Below are 26,103 nucleotides of genomic sequence, written 5' to 3' on the forward strand. Positions count from 1 at the left end.
TGTCCGTGTTTTAATACCTGTTATCAGCCCCAGCTATCCTGTCTGCTGCTCATCCTTCCCAGCCTCTAGATATCACTACAGGACACTCACTTCAGCCGTTGAAAGGCATCTGTCTATGGAACAGAACACGCAGTGTCTATCTTCGTGGGTCCGATGTAATTCATTCACTTTAATATCCTCCTTCCCCTTCATTTAGCTGCATAAATGTGTACAACTGGTACCCCAAAGTCAAAGATTGTTTTTAAAAGATCCACAAAGATGGAAATGTGAACTGTCCTAATGTTATCACTGTAGATTTTGCATGTATTAGATTACTACACTGTGCCACAAATACTATTAAAACATTACGGGGTTGGGGATTTAGCTCAGTGGTAGAGCGCTTGCCTAGCAAGCGCATGGCCCTGGGTTTGGTCCTCAGCTCCGGGGGAAAACAAACAAACAAACAAAAAACAAACAAAAAAACATTACTAGAACTCTCCATGGTCTCGCTGTAATGAAAAAGACTGATAGTGTTTCTGGCACAGCATGAGTCTCTCCTTTATTTCTAAGTCACCAAAGCAGAATTAGGCACTGTATTCATCACATAGTCATTAACCTTTAAAAGAGAAGTGGTGAATCATTGCCTATGATCCCAGAACCCGAAGGCTGAGGAAGGAGGGTTTCAAGTGTGAGACTAATTTAGGCTATATATTGAATTCAAGGCCAGGCTGGCCAACTTAGAGAGACCCTGCCTGGAAATGATGATGATGGTGATGGTGATGATGGTGATGGTGATGATGGTGATGGTGATGATGGTGATGGTGGTGGTGGTGGTGATGATGATGGTGATGATGATGGTGGTAGTGGTGGTGGTGGTGGTGGTGATGATAAATGGAAGTAGAGTTCACCTATCACAAGCCAGGCTCTAGGTTCTTTTCCCATCCCTGGAAAGAATAAAGAAGGGAAGGAAAGGGAGGGACTGTTGCAGCTTCTGTAGCTTATGGCTTTAGTGTTGCTCCCTGGGGTTCTCCTCTACCACTATGTAAGTATATATAAAGTGTAAGAAGGGGCTGGGGATTTAGCTCAGTGGTAGAGCGCTTACCTAGGAAGCGCAAGGCCCTGGGTTCGGTCCCCAGCTCCGGAAAAAAGAACCAAAAAAAAAAAAGTGTAAGAAGACAGAAAATCACTCTTAGCACTGTTATTTAGTAGGATGTTGTCTGTAGTTTTTCTTCTTTAATTGCTTTGAAAATTAAAGTAGCTTTCAGAGAAAATTATTAATAAGCTTTCCTAATGACCCTAAATGCTATTCTCAGAAAAAATAACTTTTTATTTAAAACTTTTATTATATTTGATTGAGTGTGTGTATGTGTGTGTGTGTGTGTGTGTGTGTGTGTGTGTGTGTGTGTTGGCATGCAAAGTGCCACGGCACACATGGAGCTCAGAGGACAACTTGCAGGAGTTGGTCCTTCCCTTTCCGTACTCTGGGGTCTAGGACTCAGCTCATCAGTTATGGCTACAAGTGCCTTTACATTCTAAGCCATCTCGCCAGCCCATATAGTTTTTAATTTAAATAGTATTCCTGTGAAAAACAGGCAATAGACGGACTGTGAAGTGCATGAAGCTGAGCCTTAGAGATGTGTGTGGTTTGCAAGAGCGGGGCTCTGCATCATCACACATCCCAGCTTTAACCCACACTCAAGCATGCCTTTGCATGGGCTATCTGTGCCAAGGGTGGTGGTGAAAATGGACGTGATTCGTGTTTGCAGGTCCTAGCAGATGCTTGACTATTTACAAAGCTATTTCACAGTAGAAAATAACAGAATGGACAAAAGTCCATCATCATTCCTGCTCCTGTGTCCTATATGCAACCCACCCTCGGATCCGCCCATCTGTGTCACAACTCGCTTCATTAGGACTCAGTTTCAGAGGCTATTACAACAAAATAGAGCATGACGGGTTTCCTGGTGGTCTCCAGGTTACATTTTCGCTGATGTTTCTCCATAGATCACCAAGCTGGGGGACCTTCTGGAGAGCAAAGAAGACCACTACAGCAGGCTCATCGAGGAGAATGACAAGTACCGAAGACACGTAGGCAGCCTGATAAACAAGGTACACAGTTTCCTTATGGAAGACAAAACAAGCAGTCCTTCAAAAATGTCAGCTGGGGCGCGGCCCAGATAGAAGCCCGTCTGTCCAGCATGTGCCCTGCTTTCGGTCCTCAGCATAACCAAACCAAGCACCCACAATAAACTCAGCTGAACATCGCCTCAGAACTCTGGAACTCCAGAACTAAAGGGATGGGAGGTTTGCCAAGCCACCTTTGCCCCTAATGGTTCCTCTTACCTCCTAAAGCGTGTTAAATGCCCCCATTAGCTGAGTAGCTGGTAAGTGGCCAAGAGCCTTGCTGCTGGCACTTGAAAGTCTTCATTTCGTTAATCTACCTTCACAGTAATTAAGCCGCTCACCAACTTAGTGTTTTACTTTGCTTTTTTGTTTTCATTTTGGTTTTCTGAGACAATGTCTCCATATGGTGGCTCAGTCTGGCCTTGGAATCCCAAATTCTATTGCCTCAGCCTCCCAAGTGCTGAAACTGCAGGCCTGAGCCCACCAGGGCTGCATTAACTTAATACACCACCATCCTTCCCTGGCCCTGTATCACTGTGTGGCAGACAGTGAGTTTCTGGGACTCCCATCTCCAGCATGATGAGTGGGTTTAACTCTATTGTTGTTCATATATCTGATATCAAAAATAGAAAAAGGACGTTTTGTCTGTTGTAAAATTTTTATTTACTGTTGTCAAATAATTAAACTTCAACTTGTAAAGATTTTTAAAAGGAGAAAATAAAATTAAATGCAAATACTCATATTTATAAAAATATTTATTTTCTCAAGGTAACGTCATATGAAGAAATTATCAAATGTGCTGATCAAAGACTTGAGATATCCCATTCCCAGATTGCACAGTAAGTTAAACTAATATTTAAATTTTTTGAATATTTGATGATGTTTTGTTTGATTTTTCTGACTTCTATGATTTTTTTCCTCTGGCTCTTAGAAATAGGATAACAGCGTGTGTCCTTTATGATAGACTAAAACCATGTCCCCAGCCTGGTTCAGAATAAGCTACTTTATTACTTCTTTCCTCTGGGGGACACTCGGAGTCAGGGCACAGCATGGCTTCTGACAGACTGCTTGCTTACTTGTCGTATGCAGTTTTCAAAGGTTTTCAGCTTTTCGGAGAATTTTGGTATACAAACGAACCTCTTAAAAGGTACCACCAGTTTATATTTAATCCAAAGAAAAAGTGTCTTGGGCAATTTGAGACTTACAATCTTGGATTTCATTTATTTTTTAAAGTCTTCATTGGCCTTGGGGAACCTGACTGCTAGGCTGTGAGGTGTATTCCTGTCTTCCCTGCGGTCCGGTCACAGGAAAAGCTCTTATAAAAGCGACCATGACCCTACCCCCCTTCACTCCCCCACACCCCGTGGGTGGTAGGACTTCTGTGAGGACTGCTCACCCCCAGAGGAGACACAGAGTTCAAAGGCTTTATTCTCTTCAGTGGACTTCACTGTGTCCCACCAGCCCCAGCTCTATCCTCCTCTTCTGGGTGGAACTACCACCCTGCCAGTGCCCACAGTGGATCCGTAGAGCAGACCTGGGCTTGTTGGCGCTGCTTCCAGTGATCCTTCCCGTCTGGTGGACAGACAGCCACCACGCAGCACACTCCTGGAGACTCATGGGCAAATTGGTACTGAGAGCCCCAATATCTAGCTTGGCAGTTCAGTCAGTCATCAACTTTGCCAAATGCCACCCTGTGCCCCAGAATTAAGCAGGCTGTGTCCTCTGCACAGTTGAGAGCAGGACCACAGCTCAGCAGTGGGAACCCCACACAAGACTTCCCCCGCAGTGATGGCTTTGTAGCAGGGTTACTCCCACATGGCAAAGAGGAACTGCTGGGCACCAGCAACTGTTGCTTGGCTAACCTTCCAGAGAGCCACCCCACAGCTACCCTTTTCCTGCCAGAGAGTCACCTGCCCAACAGCTCCACTCCCCGGGGTTCATGAGACCTGGTTCTGCCTGTCAGAGGATCCCCTGACCAGAGGGGGAGAAGGACAGCTCACATAGATGCTCACTTGAGCATCTGCTTGCAACCCCCCACAAATGACAAACTTTACCACTGACAGAGGCAGCTGTGGGTAGGTATGCAGGCTCCAATGAACTGGCCTTGGCACTACGGCAATACACAGGACATGGACCTTTCAGTGTGACCCAGCCTTCTCCAGCTTCTCCATACAAATCCTGGGCAGCTAGGCATGTTGGTGTGTGTTTAATCCCAGCACTCAGGAATGCAGTGCAGATGGATCTTTGAGTTTGAGACCAAACTGATCTACAGATGGAGTTCCAGCACAGCCGGGGCTGCACAGAAATCCTGTCTCAAAACACCCAGACCAACCAAATCAACAAAAGTTATTTTGCAATCTCAAACAACAGAACTGCCAGGAAACAGTTCAACCTGTCTCCCCCCATACACAAGCCTTTCACATCCTTTCCGAGAAGGGAGGGGCCTAGCCTGTTTGATTGTGAAAGGTAAGACATGGGGACAGGAATCTAGAAGGCAGAGATCAATAGATAGGACCAAGCGCCACTCTTATTCCCATTCCACATCCAAGCTGAACATCAGGATATACAAAATGCAGAGGTGGCTGGAAGTTTGGGGGATCAAAGTTTATGTCAAATCCGAGTTAGGGAGAGGGAAGACAAGAACTCCCTTGTTTCTGTGATACAATGCAAATACAGAGATCACCCTGTGTGCTTGTCAATTTTTAAAAACGATTATCAATACTATCAATACTAGAAGCGTAAGAAATTCAGGCATATAAAATGTTCTAACATCCTAAATAATGGAACTAAATGTTAAGTCACAGTTCTAAGGGTACGAAATGATCGACATTGTGACCTAAACCAAGTAAACACATCTGCTCTACATCCTTACATTCCGTTTGGGTATTTGTTTTCTCAGTTAGTGTGTGTTTTATATATACACAGACGTGCGCCCCCCCCCCGTGTGTGTGTGTGTGTGTGTGTGTGTGTGTGTGTGTGTGTGTGTGTGTGTGTGTAGGTCAGAGGACTTGTTGACATCTGGGGAGTCAGTTGTCTCCTTCCTCTGTGGGTTCTGGGGATTGAGCTCAGGTTGACGCGTGTGTGGCAAGAGATCCAGCTCTGCCGACGTTCCGCCTACCTTTGGTGTTTCCTGAGCCCTGCCAGCCTGCTTTCTGACTTCCATTTACCTGGTAACATGACTTCCATCTGTCACTTTCAGTCTGGGACTGGTTTTTGCCATTATGGATTTCCTAGAGACAAAAGAAACTGGGGTTGGGGATTTAGCTCAGCGGTAGAGCGCTTGCCTAGGAAGCGCAAGGAAGCACAAGGCCCTGGGTTGGTCCCCAGCTCTGCAAAAAAAAGAACCAAAAAAAAAGAAACTAGGATCTTCCCTTTTACTCCGAGCAGCAATTAGGTGTCTTAATTGGTTAGTTGGGACTTTAAGCCACTCACACTTAGGGTTATTCCTGAGAGCTGTGCTGATTCCCGTGACTTGGTTGGTCGTTTCCTGGTTCACTGAATTGTTCTTGTCTGTCTCTCCTGTCCGTCTGAGGGGCTGTGAGTCTACTGGGCTCCTTGTTCAGACTCGTCCTCCTCTCTATTTAAGGTTCCTTAAGAGTCCTTTGCGATGCTGGCTTGGTGGTCTTGAGTTGCTTTAGTGTGTGCTTGAAATATCCATATTTCTCTAACATTCTGGAAGACAGTTTTCTGGACATAACAAGCTTATTTGGAAGTTAATTTGCTTCTAGGACTTGAACTGTATCATTCCATTTTCTGGATTTCAGGCTTCCTTCGAGAGGTTTGATATATTGTGTTTACCTTTGAATCATTCTGTTCTTTGCTAATTAGAGTTTTGATGCACTGTGCTTGCCTTTGTAGGTGTGTTGGCCTTTTGTCCTTGTGACTTTTAGTACTGTTTTGAACTTTTTTTTTTTTAGCATGTTGACTATGTGTCCTGAAGAGTCTATTAGAGATTCTAAAGGTCTCTTTTGCTTGGATCTCATCTGTCTCTGTCACTATCTCTCTGTGCCTCTGTCTCTCTCTGTGTCTCTGTCTCTGTCTCTGTCTCCCCCTCTTTCTGCATAAGAATAGAAACAGGCAAATCTCTAGCAGGCCAACAGAATGTTGTGACCATGCTGTGACACCGCCAAGCATTTTCCTGTGCTAACACAGTCCCAGATCAGGAGCTCTGTTAACACACTACCCTAGGGCTATATTATAGTGCACACACTGTGCAAACAAACAAAAATAGCTAAATGGCATGCTATGCTATTACCTATTCTTTTTAAAAAATATTTATTTATTTATTGTATATGAGTACACTGTCACTGTCTTCAGACACACCAGCAGAGGGCATCGGATCCCATTACAGATGGCTGTGAGCCACCATGTGGGTGCTGGGAATTGACCTGGAAGAGCAGTCAGTGCTCTAACCACTGAGCCATCTCTCCAGCCCGGGAAAAAGGTTTGAAAAGAAAGAGAATATGAAGGCAATTCAGAATACTTGGTTAATTTTTCTCTTTATAGGTTCCAGGACTAAAGATAAAAATTGCCAGAAAAATGCTCAGGTTCTATGATGGTTCGAATGAGAAAGACTCTCATAGGCTCATCTGTTTGAAGGCTTGGCTCACTGTTAGTGGAGCTTAGTGGAACTGTTTGGGAAGGATTAGGTTTGGTCTTGTAGAAGATTTGGCCCTGTTGGAGAAAATATGTCACTGGGGGTGGAACCTACTGCTTCAGTGCTATGCCTGCCTGCTTCCTGCCCTGATAATGGACTCACCCTGTAAAACTGTAAACATGTTCCCAATTAAATGGTTATTTTGTAAAAGTTGCATTGGTCATGGTGTCTTTTCACAGTAATAGAACAGTAGCAACGTCTCCAAAGAATTTACGAGATGCTCATCTAGAAAAAGTCCATTTTTGTGTAAAATGCCGTTGTTTGTTTCTTTAGTTTGGAAGAAAGAAATAGACATTTGGAAGATTTAATCAGAATGCCCAGAGAGAAAGCCAGAGGGCTAAGGTAAGTTTTCCAATCTGTTTTAAAAAATAATGTCTTTAAAGTACATGTAGTAAATAATACATTTAATTTTCCTCCCCTTATATTTAAGATTAAAAGGTAAATATAAAGTATTTTATGCTTTCCTGGTAGAAAAAAGTTGCTTGATCAAACTTTTCTTGTAGGCCTTGCATAGCATCACACATACTTAAAGCCCCTAGCTATCCTGGAGGCGAGCCTGCAAAGTTTAGCAAGATCTGTATAGTTCTGAGATGATGGGCACATCCCACCTACCTCATTACTGTCAGGTTTCTGTGGAGCCTGGATTAGAAGGCCAGTCTGCCTGACCTCTCAGAACCTGTAAGCAGGATTCTCCGAGGGTTATGATCGAGGTGGTTGTCTTCAATAAAAACACTTAACTCCTACATGCTTATGAAATGACTCTATTTGCATGAAACCTTGAACTCTGTTTTTAGAAGAGTCTCTGTCAGTCATGTAGCCCAGTGATGTATGGTAGTGTATACACAAGCTTGTGGGTCGACTGTAAGAACAGTTGGGTCCCAGCTTCAGTAGTAACACATACTAAAGTTGAAAAGCTAGAAAAAATAACATAGCTATTTTATATGATCATCTTGCAAACACAAAAATCTTACAAAAGCAGTTTAAATCTGCTCAGGAGTTTCAATTTCCAAAACAGCATGAATTTTTCTCTTGAGTTGTAGAAACAAACCGTGGGATTTATTTCTAAAATTATTTATTTTTATATAATTTTGCACATTTACCAGTCAAGACATTTGTTTACCTATCACATTTATTTTTTGCACTGAATTTGAGGCTTATCTATATGGATTTATTGATTTTGAAACAAGGGAATGAGGTCACAAGGTGCTCCCAGCTGGTAAGCCTCTTTGTGTGAAAACTCTAGAGCCCTTGCAGGCTACATTTGTGAATAACTCTAAAGTCTTGGCCGACCTACTGACCTCAGTGTACCAGTCAGAAGTCCAGCCTGAGAATTCCTCTACATCTTTTTAAAAAGTGTTGTTCTGACCTACCCACTTGTCTCTGGCAGTGGAAACAGTTGAACTCTCAGAGTAAGAAGTACTCCCAGATGTCTTTTTAAAATATGTTTTTAGTTCATGTAGATACGTGTCTGTCTATGGGTATGTACACGAGTGTAGGTGATCACAGAGGCCAGAGGCTTGGAACTGCAGTTACAGGCTCTGGTGAGCCACCTGACGTGGGTGCTGGGAACCACTTTGGTTCTCTGTAAGAATAGCAAGCCCTGCCAGCCACTCCACCATCTCCACCCTCAGATGTCTAAATTTTGTTTCATATGTGCAAGAAGATTTTGTAGGTTTTATTTCAAAGATAAATCTTGACCTAAATAAATTAGGAACTCATTAAATATAAGGAGACTGTGACACAGTATTTTATTCACATGGATCAAGGACGGTCCTCACCGAGGACGGTCCTCACCGAGGACGGTCACGCACTGTGTTTTATCATTTTACGGTCCCATAGTTTGATATAAATGACAAGTTTTTGAAAGTAAGAGACAAATATGCTAAATAATGACAAGTTTTTTTCAGCATAATCACTATTTTAAACTTTACTCCCCATTTTTACATCGTTTTTCTTCTTTTTTACAGACCAAGATTAGATAATCACCCAAAGTCCATGACCTTGATAAGTCATCTTGAGGGCCACCATAAAGAATGTTCTATTTCCATGTGAACTGACAATAGTACATGATTAAATATTCATTCCTGAAGTTATGCTAACTTATTTGTGTGTGTGTGTGCGCTTGTGTACATGTGTGCTAAGTATCTAAGGTGGAGGACAAACTTAGGTGTTCCTCCCCAGGAGTCATCATGTCATTTTTGGACCCAGGGTCTCTCACTGGCCTGGAACTTACCAAATAAGCTAGGCTGGTTGGCCTGTGGGCCCAGGCATCTTCCTGTCTCCATCTCCATAGTGCTAAGACTACAAGAGTGAAGCACTACCCAACTCTTTCAAAATGTGGATTTTAGAAATGTGAATCAGTCCTTGTGCTTGCTCAACAAACGTGACCTATTAAAGTTATTTCCTGCTTGGTCTCCTGTTTACCCTATCCCCACTCCATCCCTTTGTCAAATCTCCGAACAAGGCTGGAAGCATAGCTGTCAATCAACATATTCTGTCGGTGGAAATGCAGAAATCATTTCATCTCACCAAAGTCAGGGTTACACTTGATTTAAGTCAGGTACAAGAGGGAGTATCTGTGATGTGAGTTCCAAAGGACATGCTGAACAAGTCGTGTGATCACACTTGTACCTGTGGGAGAACTCTATGCAGCAGGTCCTCTATGAGCCTGGAAACAGAAAATGTGTTTGCTTGAGTCATGGAGCACTTGGACAAAATGGTCCCCCATGGGTTCAGACAACCCCTGTCTTGGGAAAGGTGTCTCATGACCTGGTTGGGTGGATGTCCTAGAGGGCTCTGGATGGGTGAGGAGCAAGGAGCAGGGGAGGCCCAGCCAGCACCGGGACACCTGAGATTGACATGCTCAGCAATCCAATAATTCATCTTAAAGAAACATAGGTATGTGATTGTAGTGATTTAAATATGAATGGCCCCCATAGACTCACACGTTTGAATGCTTGGCCATGGGGAGGTGTAGCCTTGTTGAAAGTGTATCCCAGTGGAGGCTGGTTTTGAGGTTTCCTATGCTCAAGCTATGCCCAGTGTGGCACACAGTTTCTTTCCTGTTGCCTTCAGTTCAGGATGTAGAACTCTCAGTTCCTTCTTTGGAACCATGTCTGCCTGCATGCAGCCATACTTCCTACTATGATGATAATGGACTGAACCTCTGAAACTATAAGCCAGCCCCAATTAAATCTTTTCCTTTATAAGAGTTGCCATAGTCATGGTGTCTCTTCACAGCAATAAAACCCTTTATGAACAGTAAAAAAAAGACAGAAATCAGACTATTTTTAAAATCATTTAAAAACATTGAACAGAACTTGCTACCAGCCTAAGAGCTGCAGCCCTAGCAGTGTCTCTTTTCAGAGAGGTGATCCAGTGTGAGGAGACCCCTTCATTATAATTCATGTCCCTGGCTTTCCGGGATCCTCTAGGAAAATGGAACATGCCAGAGGAAGCTATTAAAGAGACAGCTATGTCTAGAATCTTCCCACAGATGGGATGAAGCAAGGGAAAGAAAGCCAGCCAGCACAGGCTGTCCAAAGACAGGACCCTGTGCAGAACACTGAGTTGAGGTGTCTGCTAGGAAGCATTTCCCTGCTTTCACCTCTGGAGGGTATCTCAAAAGACAACCCTCCAAATAGTGCCCCCACCCCCACCCCTGTACATGCCTCAAGGAGATGGCAGCTTATAAGCCAGTCCTTTAAGAAACATTAAATGGGACATTTCTCTCCCTTGGAGACCATCCCACTCCAAGGAGTTCTTGCTTCTTCATATATCTATATATCTATCTATATCTAATCAATATCTATATAGAAGCTGAGTGTGGTGGTGCACACCTTTGATCCCAGCCCTGAGGAAGCAGATACAGGTGGATCTCTGTGAGTCTGAGGCCAACTTGGTCTACAGAGTGAGATCCAGAACAGCCAGTGCTACACCAGAGAGACCTTAAGAGTGAAAACTGCTTAAAGGGAGAAAGAATCATTAGATGGGGCTGGAGAGATGGCTCAGAGGTCCTGAGTTCAATTCCCACCAACCACATGGTGGCTCACAACCATCTGTAATGGGATCTGATGCCCTCTTCTGGCATGAAGGCGTGCATGCAGGCAGAACACTGTGTACACAGTAAACCATGTTTTAAGGAACCATTCGATGTTTTGATAAACTGTGTGGCAGGCTGTGAGTAAGATGCTGAGGAGGTGAAGAAAAAGAGGCAGAGAACACAAGGATGATGGCGCATAAGAGGTCAGATGAAGAACTGTTCACAGTCCCTGACAGAGTGATAGTCCTGCAGGTGGAGGAGCTGGTAGGAGGTAGCCCTGACTGGAAGAGAGGACTCTGGGAAGACTTTACAGAAACCCGGGCTCCTGAGCAGGATCTTCAACCCTGACTGGGCATTTTCAGGTTGAAAGAGGAAGGCCAAACATGCACAACACATGTAGGCCCGAGATGGCCACTAGTCTGGTTTGAAAGACAGGCCCTTCCTGTGGCAAAAGATGAGGACGATCGTGAACAATAACCACCAATCTAGAAAGCTTAAACTTGATCCCCAAGTTTGTGCTTGTCTCTTCCTCTGAATCCCCTCTCTGTTTTCTTTTTTTTCTTTTTTTCTTTTTTTTTTTTCCGGAGCTGGGGATCGAACCCAGGGCCTTGCGCTCGCTAGGCAAGCGCTCTACCGCTGAGCTAAATCCCCAACCCCCTTGAATCCCCTCTCTGAACCAGAACGTCTACCTCCCTATTTCCTGCCTAAGCCAATAGGACAACAGCATTTTTATTGACAAGTGATTCTTCCACACAGTACAAGAGATTCTACACCTGGAGGGAGGGGAAGTTTTACAGGAGTGGCACTGGATTTGCCAGGTTTTAATGACCCATTTAAAATCCAAGCCTAGTTGGACTACACTGAGAACTGAGAGTGACACTTCATGGTTAGCGACATGAGACTGTGAGAGGAGAGGCCTCCGGGCCATCAGTTTTGAGAGGTGCGGTTAGAGGAAAGTGTATTTTGATGAGGAGATACACTGAGCACCATTCACTGTGGCGAGTAGAGAGGGACGTTGTAGAACCATGTCATAGCACAGGGGCTGGCATCTAGACTGCAAAGGATGACTGGCTTTTGATTGGCCTATAAACATTTTACTGTGAGAGAAAGGAGGGCAGAGCCTGAGGGGACAGAGGCAGATTAAGTGGTGGGTTTTGTGGTGATCAATCTGTGACTGCTTGCCCATGCTCTTTTTGAAGTGTGGGCTGGAGAAGGAATGGAAGCATTCCTGCCAATTGAGGAACTGGCCAGGACAGCCTTGTTTTCTGTTCCCTTTTCCCATGGAGTTTTTTCCTTTCTAGAGGTATACAGAAAAAACATTTAACTCTTCTCTGCTCTTTGCCACATGAAAGAACTTTTGATATGCTGTGACTAGCTAAATGGCTGGGCTTTCTTCCTACTGATAGCAAACGCTCTCCTCTGGTAGTCTTCAGGTAACATCTTTTAAAATATATATTTCATCTCTGCTACCCCAGACACAATTGGGAAAGTAGCCTGTGTGGTCACTTTCCCTGATTCTCACATGTCAATGGGCCTTTAGGTCTGGTCTTTCTTCTTCCCCATCATGGCAATCTCTGCCTCCTTCCTCTCTCTTGGTTCCTAGCAGGAGCCAATCTCAAAGTCCCGCCTCACTCTATCTGCCCAGCCATTAACCATTGCCTCTTTATTGTTCCATCAAAAACCAACTGGGGACAAGGACCTTTAGCATTTGGACATGCAGATTCCCAATTTTGAAGGCTAGATTAATTCAAAGCATTAGAACTAATCCCTAACATTTCACCTTTTCTGTCCAAATTAAAAAAAAAAACCTCTTAGACATAAATTGAGCATAACCTTAACAATTATGTAAATTACAAGGTATGATTGTATAATTAGTATCCAGTCCATTACATTTGTCAACTAGATAAAGTATTTTACCATCTACCCTAACTTAAACAGCGTACAATTCTATACCTGGACTATATTCTGATTTTAGTTTGCATTACCATCTGAAAAGCATGCTTGCAAATATATATCATATCTCTCAGTGCTAAATAACTTAAGTTTGCTTATGAGACTATAACTAGTCCAACCCTGTCAGAAATCCAAAAGCCTTGTATTTAACCTGGTGGTGTCTCCTGGCCCAAGACACTGACAGGGACTGTAACCGAGGGGAAGGTACAGATCCACTGTCACCTTTCTGAGGTCTGACTTCAGGTGATGGCACTTCTGGGTCCTTAATGTTCACGGAGCTTGTAGACATTCCCTTTCACCTGTTCTCAGGACACGTGTTCAGCCGATCTGAACCTGTTGGGGTTAATTAAGTTGAGGAGGTAAGCTGTGACTTCCACTTCAGTCAACTCCAACAGTTCCGAGGAGAGCTGCTTAGCCTCTGTAGCAGTTTGAAGGAGGACGGCCCCAGTAGGCTCATGTTTGAATGCTTGAAGCATGGAAATGCTTGGGAAGTACATATGTAAGAAGGTGCACTGTTGGGTGTGGGCTTGGAGGTTTCAAAAGCCCACACCAGTGGAGTTACCTCTCTGGCTTGTCCTTTTTGGCTGAACACATAAGATACCATGCTAGAACCAGGCCTGCCCATTCACTCTGACGTTATGGTCATGAACTCACCTTCTGAGACTGAACAAGCCTATAAATCAAACATTTGCATTTATAAGTTGCCTTGGTAACTGTGTCCCTTCACAGCTACAGAAAAATAACTAAGACAGTCCCTGAGACAGGATTGTGTCTGGAGGTTCTCAGCCCAGCAGCTACAACCTGAGTGTTTCACACTGGCCAGTAGAAGTTGACAGAAATATACTAGAAGTGAGATCTTTGGTATAGAAGCTGCAGAAAGGTGCTAGGTGATTTCTGAGTCTGGGTTAAGAAAATTACAGAACTGAGCCTAGCAGATGGTTGTGGTGCAAACCTAATGATCACAGTTCAAGCCTAGAACCCACCTAAACGTGGAAGGAGAGAATTAATTCGTCAGAAGTAGTCCTCTGACTGACCTCTACATCTGTGTGCACTGGCAATTATGTACGGGGTGGGGGGCAGGGGGGAGACAGAGAGAGACAGAGAGACAGAGACACGGAGGGAGAGAGAAGAATTTAAGAGAATACAACTCCAGAATTCCGAAAAGAAGGGGTTTCTAGTCTGGGTAGTGTTTCCCTTTTTATCTGCTTTGTTTTGAGACAAGGTGTTAACTGTAGTTTAGACTTGCCCAAACTCAGACACAGCCCAGACTGCTCTCCAACTCGCTGCAATCCTCCTGCCTCGATCTCTCAAACGCTGGGGTTACAATGTGAGGAAGGAATCACTTACGACATCTTGTTGTTACCCACATCCTTTCCTTTCTGTCTTTCAATTGGCACACAAGCAGGAAGTTTATGGTCCCCGGGCTCTCAAAGTAACCGCTGTTGATGCTAAGCATCTGGAAGGGGTAGGCCTGCGCGACTAGGCTCTCGCGGGAACCGGGACCCCGCCCCCGCCGGCCACGTGACCGCGCGGACCGCAGGCCCCGCCCCTGGGCTCCTAGAGGCCACGTCGACGGTAGCGGGGAGGGGCGACGGGTGGCGCGCGTGCGTGCCCCGCCCCTCCTGCGCGGCCCGGATGAAGAGTAACGCCATTACCGCCAAGAGCCGCCGAGAGCCCTAGCGGACGCGCACTGGACGCTGACCGGCCGCACCATGAGACTCCTCCCCCGCCTGCTGCTGCTTTTCCTGCTGGCCTTCCCCGCCGCCGTGCTGCTACGAGGCGGCCCCGGAGGTGAGGGGCGCGGGGCTGGGCTGGGCACCACGGCCGCCCCTCGGCCCGGTTCTCGAGGGCCGTGCTGACCCCCAGGACTCCCCCGCAGCTCGGCGCCCTCTGCGAGCGCGGGCCCAGACCGCGGGACCTACGCCAGGACCGGCCTCGCTTCTCCGCCCGCGCTCGCCGGGGGCTGTCGGTCCCCAGCTTCTGCGCTGACGTGTCGCTAGCCCCACGCCGGCGCGCCTCCATTCATTCGCCCTCTGCCGATTCTCTATCGCGGCGCCGTGTAACACCTTCGCTCGGTCCCCTCGCTTGCCTATCACGGTCTGTGTGGACCGCAAGGCTTAGTGTCCAAAACTGCCCTTCCTCCTGCTGCTTGTCAGCCGCTACCGAAGAGTCTTCTACCGGATGGTTTCCTCCTTTTGTAATTTTTCCCCTCTCCCTTTTCCAGCCAGTTTTTTGCTGGTTGGAAATATGCTGGGAAAAAGTCACTTCGAGCTTTTATGAATTTCTTCTTTCCAACGATTAATCTGGGATAAAAACTTGGCAGAATGTAAAAACGTAGAAACTTTTCCTCCCTTGCCCGTCATGTCAGGAACTTTGATTTTGTTAATTTATAAAAACAACTAGTTTGAGTGGTCACCAGAATTCCTTTCTTTCTCAAAGTTTCTGTGGCCCAGGGCATGAGAAATAACGACCCATGTTCATGAGCTCCTCAGCCAAGCAAACAGAAGTGATTGGTTTCTACTTAATGACTTTTATGACTGAATTATGACTGTTACGGATTTTGGCTGGGAGTGGTGGGGACACAAGACAGATGTTGGGACAGTCTCATGTAGGTAGCCCGAGTAGTCTCATGTTGGAAGTCCGTGGCTTTAGCTAGAGTGTCCTTGAACTTAGGATCCGTGTGCTTGTACCTCTGGAGTGCTGGGTTTCAGGTGTCTGTCACCATACCCCGTGGATGAAGAGGTGGGGATGAGCCCAGGGCTTCCAGCATGCAAGGCATGGAAGGCATGCTCGCTACAACCGTAGACCCTTTGGGGTTTTCTTCCTTTGTTTTTTTACATTGGCTTTTGAAAATGACCTGTAAACTATGAATGAACTGTTTTAACTCAGGAAAGTAAAAAGATTTTTTAAAAAAAATGCATGGTCTTAAAGATAACTGTTTTCTCTTGGGCATTGCACATGTGGCTCTCCCCACATTTTCCTTCCTACTGAATTGCCACATCATCGCTCTCCAAGAAGTGGTAATAAGAACTACTTGAACTTTAAAGGACTTTTTAGCGTTTTGCCTGAGAGTGATATAGTGTGATTTGTTGAGAAAGTTTTGTCAAGAAGTCTGATTTATAACTTAGCATTATGATTTTCCTTTATTTGATATTTTAAATGTCTGAAAATATGCTTGAAGTCATGTTCAAAAATAATTGGATTTTTTCTTTGCTACTAACCACGAAGCTACCACTATTTAATTTTATTATATTTAGTGTGTGCATTTGTCTGTCTCTCTGTCTGTTTGTTTTGCAGAGTATATGCAAAGGATAGAAGACAATTTGCAGGGTGCATTCCAAGAATCAAATTCACATGGTTAGGCTTGTGGCCTGCCCTGTTTTTTTGTGTCTTTTAATATTAAAAAAAATTTCCATTAAAATTATCATGCAGTAGTTAAGAGTACTAGTAAAAAATGTAAACATTTTTGTGCAATGCCATTGTTCATCTGACCAGGAAACAGTATTACAATAGGTAGGACATTTTCTTGTCTAGACCTGGTGTTTAAAGACAATGATAAAGGTCAACTGTTCATGTTTTATTTTATCTTCAGGGTCATTAGCTGTGGCTCAAGATCTTACAGAAGATGAAGAAACCGTAGAAGATCCAATAATCGAGGATGAGGATGATGAGGCTGAAGTAGAAGAAGACGAACCCACAGACTTGGTGAGTGCTATATGCTATATATAGAATATATATGATATATTCTGAGCTAGAGATTGTGTCTAAGAATGTGTTCTTTTCATAAGCAAGTTTGCTAATTATTTCATAAATTATATATATGGGTAGGTCTTTGTATAGTACTTGGATGTGAAAGCAAATGTGTGGGGAGGCCAGGGGTGTTGGATCACGGGGAACTGGAGTTACAAACAGCTGTAACCTTTCAGACATGGGTTCTCTGCAAAAGCAGTATGTGCTCTGAGCTATCTGCCTGGGTTCAAGTTGGCCTAGGGACAGTCATTGAGCATGAGCACAAGCGTTTTCTGGAGTACTGGGGAGACAAGATACACTGAACAAGTCAAGATCATCCAAATTGGGAACAGAGACAGACAGTAGAGTGAGGCCAGACCCTGAGCTATTACACATGGAGCCTGTGGCGTTTATCGTCCCAGCTCTGTCTTTTCTTTTTTGTGCCTATAACCTACCATTGACTCCTCTGGGGGTGGCAGGCATCTCAACCATGTAGCAAAGTACTATTCTGGGTACTAGGTTGAACAGATGAGCTATTTTCTCTGCCTTCTTTTTTTTTTTTTTTTTTTTTTTTTTTTTTTTTCGGAGCTGGGGACCGAACCCAGGGCCTTGTGCTTCCTAGGTAAGCGCTCTACCACTGAGCTAAATCCCCAGCCCCTTCTCTGCCTTCTTAAAGCTGATAGTTTTTGGGTAATGTGTGTGTGTGTGTTTAGGGAGCAGGTGTTGAAGAGCAGGTGATAAAACTCGCCTTGTGTAAGTAAAGGTTAGGGAGGATTGCTTAGCAGTTAGCTCTGAAATTTGGGCTCTGATAATGACAGTAAGTACCTAGCTCAGAGCTGGAGAGATGATGGCTCAGCAGTTCAGATGCTGACCACTCTCCAGGAGAATTTGGTTTCTTTTCCCCTGCACCCACAGAGCTACTCACAAACATCTGTAACTCTAGAACAGGTTCCCTGTTCTAGCTTCCATGGATGCTACTTGCATATGGTCCATAGATACCCATGAAGGCAAAACACCCATTCACAGAAAGTTAAAAAAAAAAAAAAAAAAGCTCAAATTAGGGTCATTGCAGCATGCTTCCTGCTAATTTGGTAATTATTTCCTGCCAGGAGTACTGTCATCTGTCCTCCATAAATTTTTTTTTTTAATAAGTTTGTTTTCATTGTTATAGATACACCAGCCACTTAAGCTGGTGCCTTGCTCTGTTGTTGATTGTGTTGTTGTTAATGATTTGACATATAGGCACACAGTGTTTCCTCTGAGTAGAAGACCCTTAATTTGTGTACATGAACAGCTTTGATTAGATCAGTACATTCATAGTTGTAAATATTTGACCAGAGTAGTGCTTTGGGTAAGATAATTTAGAGTATTTAGGATTAGAGATGGTGTCCGGGGCTTTGAAATTTGAGCATACATTATAATAGTGGATTGTATCATTTTTCTGAATTACTTGAGCTTTCTGGCACTGGAATGTACTCATGTGGAGAAATGAGATCCAAAAGGGAAGAATTAGGTCTTTTTAAGAAGTTGGTACACATTTTTCTTGTTACAAAAGTAAAAGGTCAGGATGAGCTGAAACGGGAAGTAGACGTATCCTCGGTTGAAGGAAGGTGAGCTTGTACAGCCACAGCCGCTACAGAAGTTACCTATGGGGTGGTGAGCGAGGGCTTTGGGTGTAACTACTCCCCAGATTTCTGCATTAGCCACTTACACTCAGTCGTCAGGACATGGAGGAATTGGGAGATTATGGCAGAGTCCTGAGTTGTCTTGAGGTGCGTGCATACACATACACCCTTGTTAAGTTTTTCCAAAGTTGGAGGTTGAGGTAGGAGGTACGGTGATCCAGGAGGTGGCTTTTTCAAGGAGAGGCTCATGCACTGCACTCAGGATGTTCCAATTCTTAAAATCTTCCAGTGCAGAAAACTGTACTGTTTAGCTTGTGATAGTAGGGGGCAGTGTTCATGTTCTCTGCTTAAAAAAAAAAAAGAAGAAAGAACTACAGACTAGAACCAACAAAACAATCCAGTGAATTCAGTGATTCCCAGCCCCTCACACCAATCTTTATTTAATGTTGTCTCCCTTAGGCAGAAGAGAAAGAAGAAGAAGAAGATGTGTCTAGTGAACCAGAAGCTTCACCGAGTGCAGACACAACCATTCTATTTGTAAAAGGAGAAGGTAATGTAAAATGGTTCATTTTAATTCCAGTCTTACACGTGAATACTGATGTGTATAGTAATGCTGGTTTTTAAAGAGAAAAAAAAAATACTACTTGGTGTAGTAGAAACTAAACATTCTTCTCAAAGATACTTTTAAAAACATGATGTGTGCATGTGGGTTTACAAGTGGCACTGGGATCGTGAGGACAGCTTGCAGGAGGCCTCTCCTTCCCCTGTGAGCTCTGGGGAATAAACTTGGGGTTTGTTGGGCTTACATGCCAGTACTTTTACCACTCTGCCATCTTAACCAGCCCCAAAGCTGTCATTCTTGAAACGTCTTCTAAGCTGTGTCAGTAATGTCGTTTTGTTTTGAGGACTTGTGCTCAATGCCTGGAACTTTGTTAAAGAGCCAGCAATCACATGAAAAAGCTAGTTAGGGTGGTTCATGGAGAACATGAGGCAGCCAGCCTGGGATGGACTAGCACTGCAGAAACAAGAGAGCCCTTCCTCAGCAAGTGAAGGAGAGAACTGACTCCCACGAGTGGTCCTTTACATGTGTGCATCCGCACTCACACTCATACGAGCTGTCAAAAGGAATTTGTTTTGTTGACATTGAATTCAAGATCCTCCTGCCTCAGCCCCACAAGTGATGGGATTATAGACATGCATGGAATTTGGGAGTATATTTGAATGTTTAAATGTCAGGGAAATACTAAATGTCTATAACCAGGCCTTGGTTATAGCATAGCATTAATTTGAAAAAGAAACAAGAAACTTAAGTTTGCATATTCCTTGCTCCAAATGCATGGGACCAGAAGTGGTTGTTTGTTTTGTTTTGTTTTTGGGTTTTAGAATAATGAGCTATTTGGAGACGAGTTTGTTTATTTCATGTACATCTAATCACTGCAGCCTTGGATTTTTCCACTTGTAGCATCTTGCTGGCCTACAAAGGTTTAGACTTTGGAGCATTTCCAGTCTTCAGGTTAGGACTCCTGACTGCTGAGTACATTTCTTTATTGCGGGCTTTGTGGATATCATTGTTCTACTACTTTGCAGTATTTATTTAATCCCAGCCAACCCTGAGGGCATAGTTTTTGTTGATCTTGGGTTTACAGAGGTTAAGAAACTTGTGCTAGTGTTACCCAGAGCCTAAAGTAGATTTCAGAGACAGGATTCAAACCCAGATATGTCTGTTCTATAGTTTGTGTTGTACTAGGTGAGTTGGCCCATTAGACTATACAATATTGTAGAAGACATAACATCGGAAAGTATTAGTTTTCTTGGATCTTAGGTATTCTGTTTCCTGTATATCCCAACTTTATGCTCACAGAAAGTGATCGGACTGTTGGGGATGTGCTTGGTGGTTGTTCACACACCAAGAATGTACGGAACCCCATTCTGTTCTCAGCCCTTCAGAAAAGGGAGTTTGAGTTTGTGACTACTCATTTATTTTTATAGTAGCATACTGAGTTGTATAAAACTCTTGGGTGATAATCTTGCTTCCATGATTTTCTTAGCCTCTTATCTGGGTATTATTTGGCTGAAATTGCAATACCCAGTTTATGCCCTAAATTGGAATCCCAGAGAACAGACAAAAAAAGAATGAATTTTTTTCGCACTAGAGTGGTCTGCTGAGGGGAGTTCTGAATCCATGTTCATGTCTGCATTTCATTTAATCCTAACACCACCCCTCCTATTTTGTGTTTTAGATTTTCCAGCAAACAACATTGTGAAGTTCCTGGTTGGCTTTACAAACAAGGGGACAGAAGATTTTATTGTTGAGTCACTAGATGCCTCCTTCCGTTATCCTCAGGACTACCAGTTTTACATCCAGAATTTCACGGCTCTTCCTCTAAACACCATAGTGCCGCCCCAGAGACAGGCGACTTTTGAGTATTCCTTCATTCCTGCAGAGCCTATGGGGGGACGACCCTTTGGTCTGGTCATCAATCTGAACTACAAAGATTTGAATGTAAGACCTTTGAGTTGTGTTTTGTTTTGCTAGAGACTGCAGTGGACCTTTGTCCCGTCTGTTTAAGTGCTTATTTTGTGATTAAAACTGTAACAGGCACCAGGAATACAAAAAGGAACTGCTTGTCTCTCTCTACCTTTATTTATTCATATATATTTTTAGATTTATTTATTTTATGTATACATTGCTGCTGTCTTCAGACACACCAGAAGAGGGCATTGGGTCTCATTACAGATGGTTGTGAGCTACCATGTGGTTGCTGGGAATTGAACTCAGGACCTCTGGAAGAGCAGTCAGTGCTCTTAACCTCTGAGCCATCTATCCAGCCCTCTACCAACATGTATGAGGTGGTAAGAGAGGACCCAAAATAAGCACTAGCATAGTGGTTAGGGCGTGTGCCTGAGCTGTAGGTCACTGGTGCTGCTATGTGTGAGTGTGGGAAAGTGACTTGAGCTGGATCTTGACAAGGGCCAGGGCGCTTGCTGCACAGTCTGCTCTTACTTGGGTGCTATTGAATGGTCAGATATTTGTTCTGTCCCAATTTGGTGTAGACTTTCTGCTCATTTAAAGGCTTCTAAAGACTTTGTTACTGCTTTGGTCTTTTGTATACTCATTAGTAAAATACAATCACTTTAAAATACAGTTTTAGCAGTTTATCTGCTGATCTCACATATGCCTGAGAGAATGTACTACTGCAGGGGGTAGACCCCTTGTGACAGCTCTAGATGAGGGTGTGTTGACCCTTCCCTTTCCCAGGAGCTTCCTTCAAGGAGTGGGTTCACGCCTCCCTCACCACATGTTAATGCCTTAACGTTGTATCTTCAGCCAGTCCCTGCATTGCGATGTGCTTTCCTGTGAGTTAGTGCAGAAGAAAGGCTTTTCATTCTGTCTCCAATGAGACATATGAACAGCTAGGGTTATTTCAGGTCATTGTATCTTATCATTTCATAGTTTTTAAGTAGGGTTCAGTTTTGGTTTCTTTGTAATGCTTCCTTTGTGGAAGAGCAATTGTGTGTGTCCCAGTGGTTCCCTAATCAAACTAAAGTTTGATTAAATTGTCAAAATATTTTTTTAAAGATTTATTTAATGTATATGAGTACACTGTCGCTGTCTTGAGACACAGCAGATGATGACATTGGATCCTATTACAGATGGCTGTACTTTGAGATTAGTGGGAATTGAACTTAGGACCTCTGGAAGAGCTGCAGCCCATCAAAATTGTTTTAAGATGATAGTGGAAAAAATACTTTTGGTCTGGAAGTCTTTGGTTTGTTCCTTAAAGTAGAATTGGTTTCCAATCCAGCTTCAGTTTAGAGCATATTCCTGGCTTTATGCCTCTGCTCCTTAAGTGATCTCCCCACCCCCCCACCCCCCCACCCCCCTGCAGCTGCTGCTGTCCTTGTTTGCCAGATTGCAGGTGGAAGCTGGAGCTGCTGAGGGGCTCTGTGGGCTCTGCTGCTTTCTGCCAGTGCTCTGACCTTTACTGCTGTCCCTGCTCCTGAAACCTCTACCTTCTGCTCCTTGCAGAATGTGGAGGGTGGTTTTGGAAAGGAGAAATAACATTGTATGGTTTTGGACCTGACATTGACTGTTGTCTCTTACAGCTAATGGCGGGAAAGTCAAGTGTATTAGGATAACAGTTTTGGGAACACTTATAATTTTTATTCTTTGAGCACATCTCATGTAAATTTTAACATCTGTTTCTTAAACAGGGCAACGTATTCCAAGATGCTGTCTTCAATCAGACGGTCACAGTCATTGAAAGAGAGGACGGGTTAGATGGAGAAACGTGAGTAAAGCTGCACCTGCACGTCTGGAGCTCACAGCTTACCCAGAGCAGTGTGCTTGGATTGCAGGGCGCCTTTGAATGCTCACACTGTAATGGCCTTACAGAGTTGATGAGATACCACACAGAGGCCATACCTTATGTGTTCTTGTGCCTGTTACATAAGTCAGGAAGAGTAGGCCCTGAAGCAGTGCCGCCACAGACACAGCAGCTGATTGCTTCCTCTGCTCTGCTCCCTAAGTTGAGCCTTAGCTTATCTAACTTCATGCCTCTGAAATAATTGCATAAGTTAGGTTGTTCCTTAAAAAGTGTTTGGTTCTGAGTAGAGAATTATCTGTGACCTTAAATGTGACTCACTTGAAGGAATTTACAAATCCAATTATGAAAATGATATAAATGTGAGGAAGAACTCCTGAAACAGTCTTAAACTGAGTTTGAAGGAAAACACATTTTAGATGGGGGAAATTTTTATTGGCAAAGTGTTCTTAACTAAGTAGAAGGAAATTTGTAAAGCTTGTTACCTGGAATTAATTAAAATGGTGTATTTTTCTTGCATGTTGTTTGAAAAGCTATTGTAGCACGTATTGATATTTATTTTTAGTTAGATGTGGTGTTTATGGATTAACATCGGCTTTTTTTTCTGTGCCAGAATTTTTATGTACATGTTCCTTGCCGGCCTTGGACTTCTAGTTGTTGTTGGCCTTCATCAACTTCTTGAATCTAGAAAGGTAATTATGCATGAGCAACCCTGAAAGCTACATTCAGAGTCACAGTACTGACTGCACTGGAGATCTCCAGGCTTCCCACTTTACTGTAGGTTTGCAGAGTGGAACGTTGTTGTTCCTTTTTAAAATAATACCCAGACAAGACTTTGGATATGTGACTTGAATGTGTTGAGATGTGTGTACACGTCCAGTTAGTGTACTGATTACCCTCTTTAAAGTGATCTTTTATATTTAATGTGATAATCCTTGAGTTCAGAAAGATTTTATTGTTCCACTTAATACATTTTTTTCATGGATTGGTTGTATTATCTGTAACCAATTATTTGGGTTAGAATTCTTAATGGGGTGCTTTCTTACGTATTCAGAGTTTATAGGTGCTGGGATTATAAACTTATACCAATGTTCCCCGCAGAACTTTGAGACAGTCTTAACTGTGTAGATCTGGCTGGCCTGGAGCTTACCATGTATGTATATCAGGCTGGAGTCAACTCCTGAGTGTTGGGATTAAAGTTGTGTGCCACCATGCCCAGCTTCCTGCTCAGATTGTGGTTTTTCAATTTCATAGCAAAGCTAAAGAAAATGGAATTTAATGGGTTTTATTTGCCGTATTCAGGAGATGGGCCACAGAGAAAGCCTCTCCCTCTTGTTTTGTTTGTTTTTGTTTGTTTGTTTTTGAGACAGGATTTCATGTAGCCTAACCTGGCCTTGAACTCACTGTGTTGCAAAGGCAAGCTTTGAATTCCTGATCTGCATCTCCCTGCAGACTACTGGGATTGCTGTACACACTGTGCCTTGAAAATTTCACACTTTTAGATGAAGTCAGTGTTGTTAGCCTGTATGGGATTTTATGTGTTTTGTCTCTACCTGTTCTTTAATTGTATTTTACAAACAATGCAAGATTGCCTGCTTAGAAGCATTTCAGTGATTATTCTTAATTTCTTTGACTGTAAATTTATTCTTTAGAAAGAAAGATAATCAGTGATATAACCACAAATTAAGATCTTTACAGGCTGAAAATGGTCAAGAAAATTTATTCTGAGAGCATTTTTCTCTTTTAGCATTTGTACATGTGTGTTTACATGTTTGTACTTTGGTACATGTAAAGAGGGTCAGAGGTGAAGTTGGAGTTGATTTCTTTCCTCCTACCATTTGGGACCCTGGGTTCAAATGCAGGTCATTAGACTTGATGGCAACTCACTAAGAAGCCACCTTTTCAACCCAGGACTGACTCTGTATAGTTAAGCATGTTTTCTTTTTTAACAGATAAAATGTGTATTAGGGTGATTTAAAACAAGAAAAGAATGTAATTTGTCAGCTAAGATACTCATATGTATTGATCAATGTTTTTATAATTAGAATACATAGACAGGGGTGGTGGCACATAACTTTAATCCTAGTACTTGGGAGGCAGAGGTAGGTATGTCTCTGAGTTTGAGGCCAGCCTGGTCTACAGAGTGAGTTCCAGAACATCCAGAGCTTCAGAGAGAAACACTGCCTGAAACCAAATCCAAAAACTTTTTAGAATAAACAGTGCTATGACATGTCTTTTAAAAAAATATGTCTTAGGGGTTGGGGATTTGGCTCAGTGGTAGAGCGCTTGCCTAGCAAGCACAAGGCCCTGGGTTCGGTCCCCAGATCCGAAAAAAAGAAAAATAAATTATTAAATAAATAAAAATAAAAAAATATGTCTTTTATGTTCTCGTAGCGCAAGAGACCCATACAGAAGGTAGAAATGGGTACCTCAAGTCAAAATGATGTTGACATGAGTTGGATTCCTCAGGAAACTTTGAATCAGATCAGTAAGTAGCCTTAGAAACTTGGTGACAAATGTTTCTATAAATGGGAATTAGTTTCTATTAAAAAATATTTGCTCAGTACTACTTAACTTGATCTTTCCCGTTACTTATGTAGACTCTAGTGTAATCATTAGTGACATACTGACTTGTTCTATTTATAGTGTTTATGGTTTAATTTGGATGTGTTTTCAAACATGCATCTTATTTGTAAATGTCTGACTTCTTTCTAACCTGTTTCCTGTCTTTTTTCCTTCCCGTCGCTTCAGTGCAGAGTAGAAGAGGTGAGGTGATTAACTTCTTCAGTAGGCTTTGCTACAGTTTGGGGGGGCTCTTGCATAGTGCATGAATACAGCAAGTTTAATGAATAGAACTGTATTTTTCTGGAAAAACTGATACAAATTACTTTTGAAAGAGTGAATCTAAAATGTTACTTAACATGTTGTGGTTTTTTGCTAATGAACAGTTTATTAAATATACTAATTTTTATGAAGGAACATAGAAAAATGTTCCCCGTTTGGTGAGTGGCTTTTTAAAAAGCACTTGTGGGACTGGAAGGCTTGCTCCCTGGTTAAGAGGGCTGACTGCTCTTCCAGAGGAACAGGGTCAGTTTCCAGGAGCCCACACGGCAGCTCACAGCCATTTGGTACTCCAGTTCTAGAGGATTCAACCCCTTTTCTGGCCTTTTTCTGGCAATCACTGTGGTGCACAGACATCCATGCAGGCAAAACACTCATTCATACACATTAAAAGAAAGAAAGCAAGCATTCAAGTTAGCCACATTGTAAAATTCTTAAATTGTTCAGGAATATAAAATTCTGTCCTTGACATCACTAACGCCATTTTTTATAAATAATCTGTACTTACATAGTAAAACAAGTTTCTGTACATATTTATTTCTCTGAATGCTCCATCTACATGGTAACCACAATGTCCAGGGCCTTACTTTTCTTGCCTACAGTTCATATACACTTTCAGAACATTTTCCCTCAACACAGTGTAGGACACTTGGAGGCATTTTGAGTTTTGACTAATCAGATTTTCTTATAAGCATTTTACATTTTAAGGTGGAATGGGTCTACTTTCCCTAATTTTTTTTTTTTTTTTTTTTTTTTTTTTTGGTTCTTTTTTTCGGAGCTGGGGACCGAACCCAGGGCCTTGCGCTTCCTAGGTAAGCGCTCTACCAC

The 26,103-nt window shown here is 43.1% G+C and overlaps 2 protein-coding genes and 1 long non-coding RNA gene across 18 annotated transcripts in view; 2 read left to right on the plus strand and 1 right to left on the minus strand.

Annotated features, from left to right (window-relative positions):
* Positions 1 to 8,849, plus strand: part of Cage1 (cancer antigen 1) — a 38,259-nt gene extending 29,410 nt beyond the window's left edge. For all 12 annotated transcript variants that reach the window (XM_087590532.1, XM_087590534.1, XM_087590537.1 and 9 more), the window contains 4 exons: positions 1,984 to 2,088; positions 2,872 to 2,942; positions 7,034 to 7,102; positions 8,728 to 8,849. In XM_087590532.1, the coding sequence (XP_087446658.1) occupies positions 1,984 to 2,088; positions 2,872 to 2,942; positions 7,034 to 7,102; positions 8,728 to 8,812 (330 nt within the window). In that variant the 3' untranslated portion in view covers positions 8,813 to 8,849. The remainder of the gene's footprint in view (positions 1 to 1,983; positions 2,089 to 2,871; positions 2,943 to 7,033; positions 7,103 to 8,727) is intronic.
* Positions 8,484 to 14,253, minus strand: LOC120097850 (uncharacterized). Of its 2 annotated transcripts, XR_015641243.1 has the most exons (3): positions 14,103 to 14,253; positions 12,978 to 13,088; positions 8,484 to 9,428 (listed from the first exon to the last, which is right to left on the minus strand). It is a non-coding gene; the product is annotated as an uncharacterized LOC120097850 (long non-coding RNA). The 2 variants fall into 2 exon arrangements; XR_015641244.1 differs by lacking the exon at positions 12,978 to 13,088.
* A 139-nt stretch (positions 14,254 to 14,392) lies between these two features.
* The window catches only part of Ssr1 (signal sequence receptor subunit 1), a 28,068-nt gene continuing 16,357 nt past the window's right edge, over positions 14,393 to 26,103 (plus strand). For 2 of the 4 annotated variants that reach the window (XM_087591014.1, XM_087591016.1), the window contains exons 1-8: positions 14,393 to 14,546; positions 16,348 to 16,460; positions 18,569 to 18,659; positions 20,350 to 20,612; positions 22,325 to 22,401; positions 23,048 to 23,126; positions 24,829 to 24,922; positions 25,186 to 25,200. In XM_087591014.1, the coding sequence (XP_087447140.1) occupies positions 14,468 to 14,546; positions 16,348 to 16,460; positions 18,569 to 18,659; positions 20,350 to 20,612; positions 22,325 to 22,401; positions 23,048 to 23,126; positions 24,829 to 24,922; positions 25,186 to 25,200 (811 nt within the window). In that variant the 5' untranslated portion in view covers positions 14,393 to 14,467. The remainder of the gene's footprint in view (positions 14,547 to 16,347; positions 16,461 to 18,568; positions 18,660 to 20,349; positions 20,613 to 22,324; positions 22,402 to 23,047; positions 23,127 to 24,828; positions 24,923 to 25,185; positions 25,201 to 26,103) is intronic. The other 2 variants (XM_087591015.1, NM_001008891.3) reach the window with 2 other exon arrangements.

The sequence above is a fragment of the Rattus norvegicus genome, chromosome 17, assembly GCF_021556685.1.
Source record: "Rattus norvegicus strain SHRSP/BbbUtx chromosome 17, alternate assembly SHRSP_T2T, whole genome shotgun sequence".
NCBI lineage: Eukaryota > Metazoa > Chordata > Mammalia > Rodentia > Muridae > Rattus > Rattus norvegicus.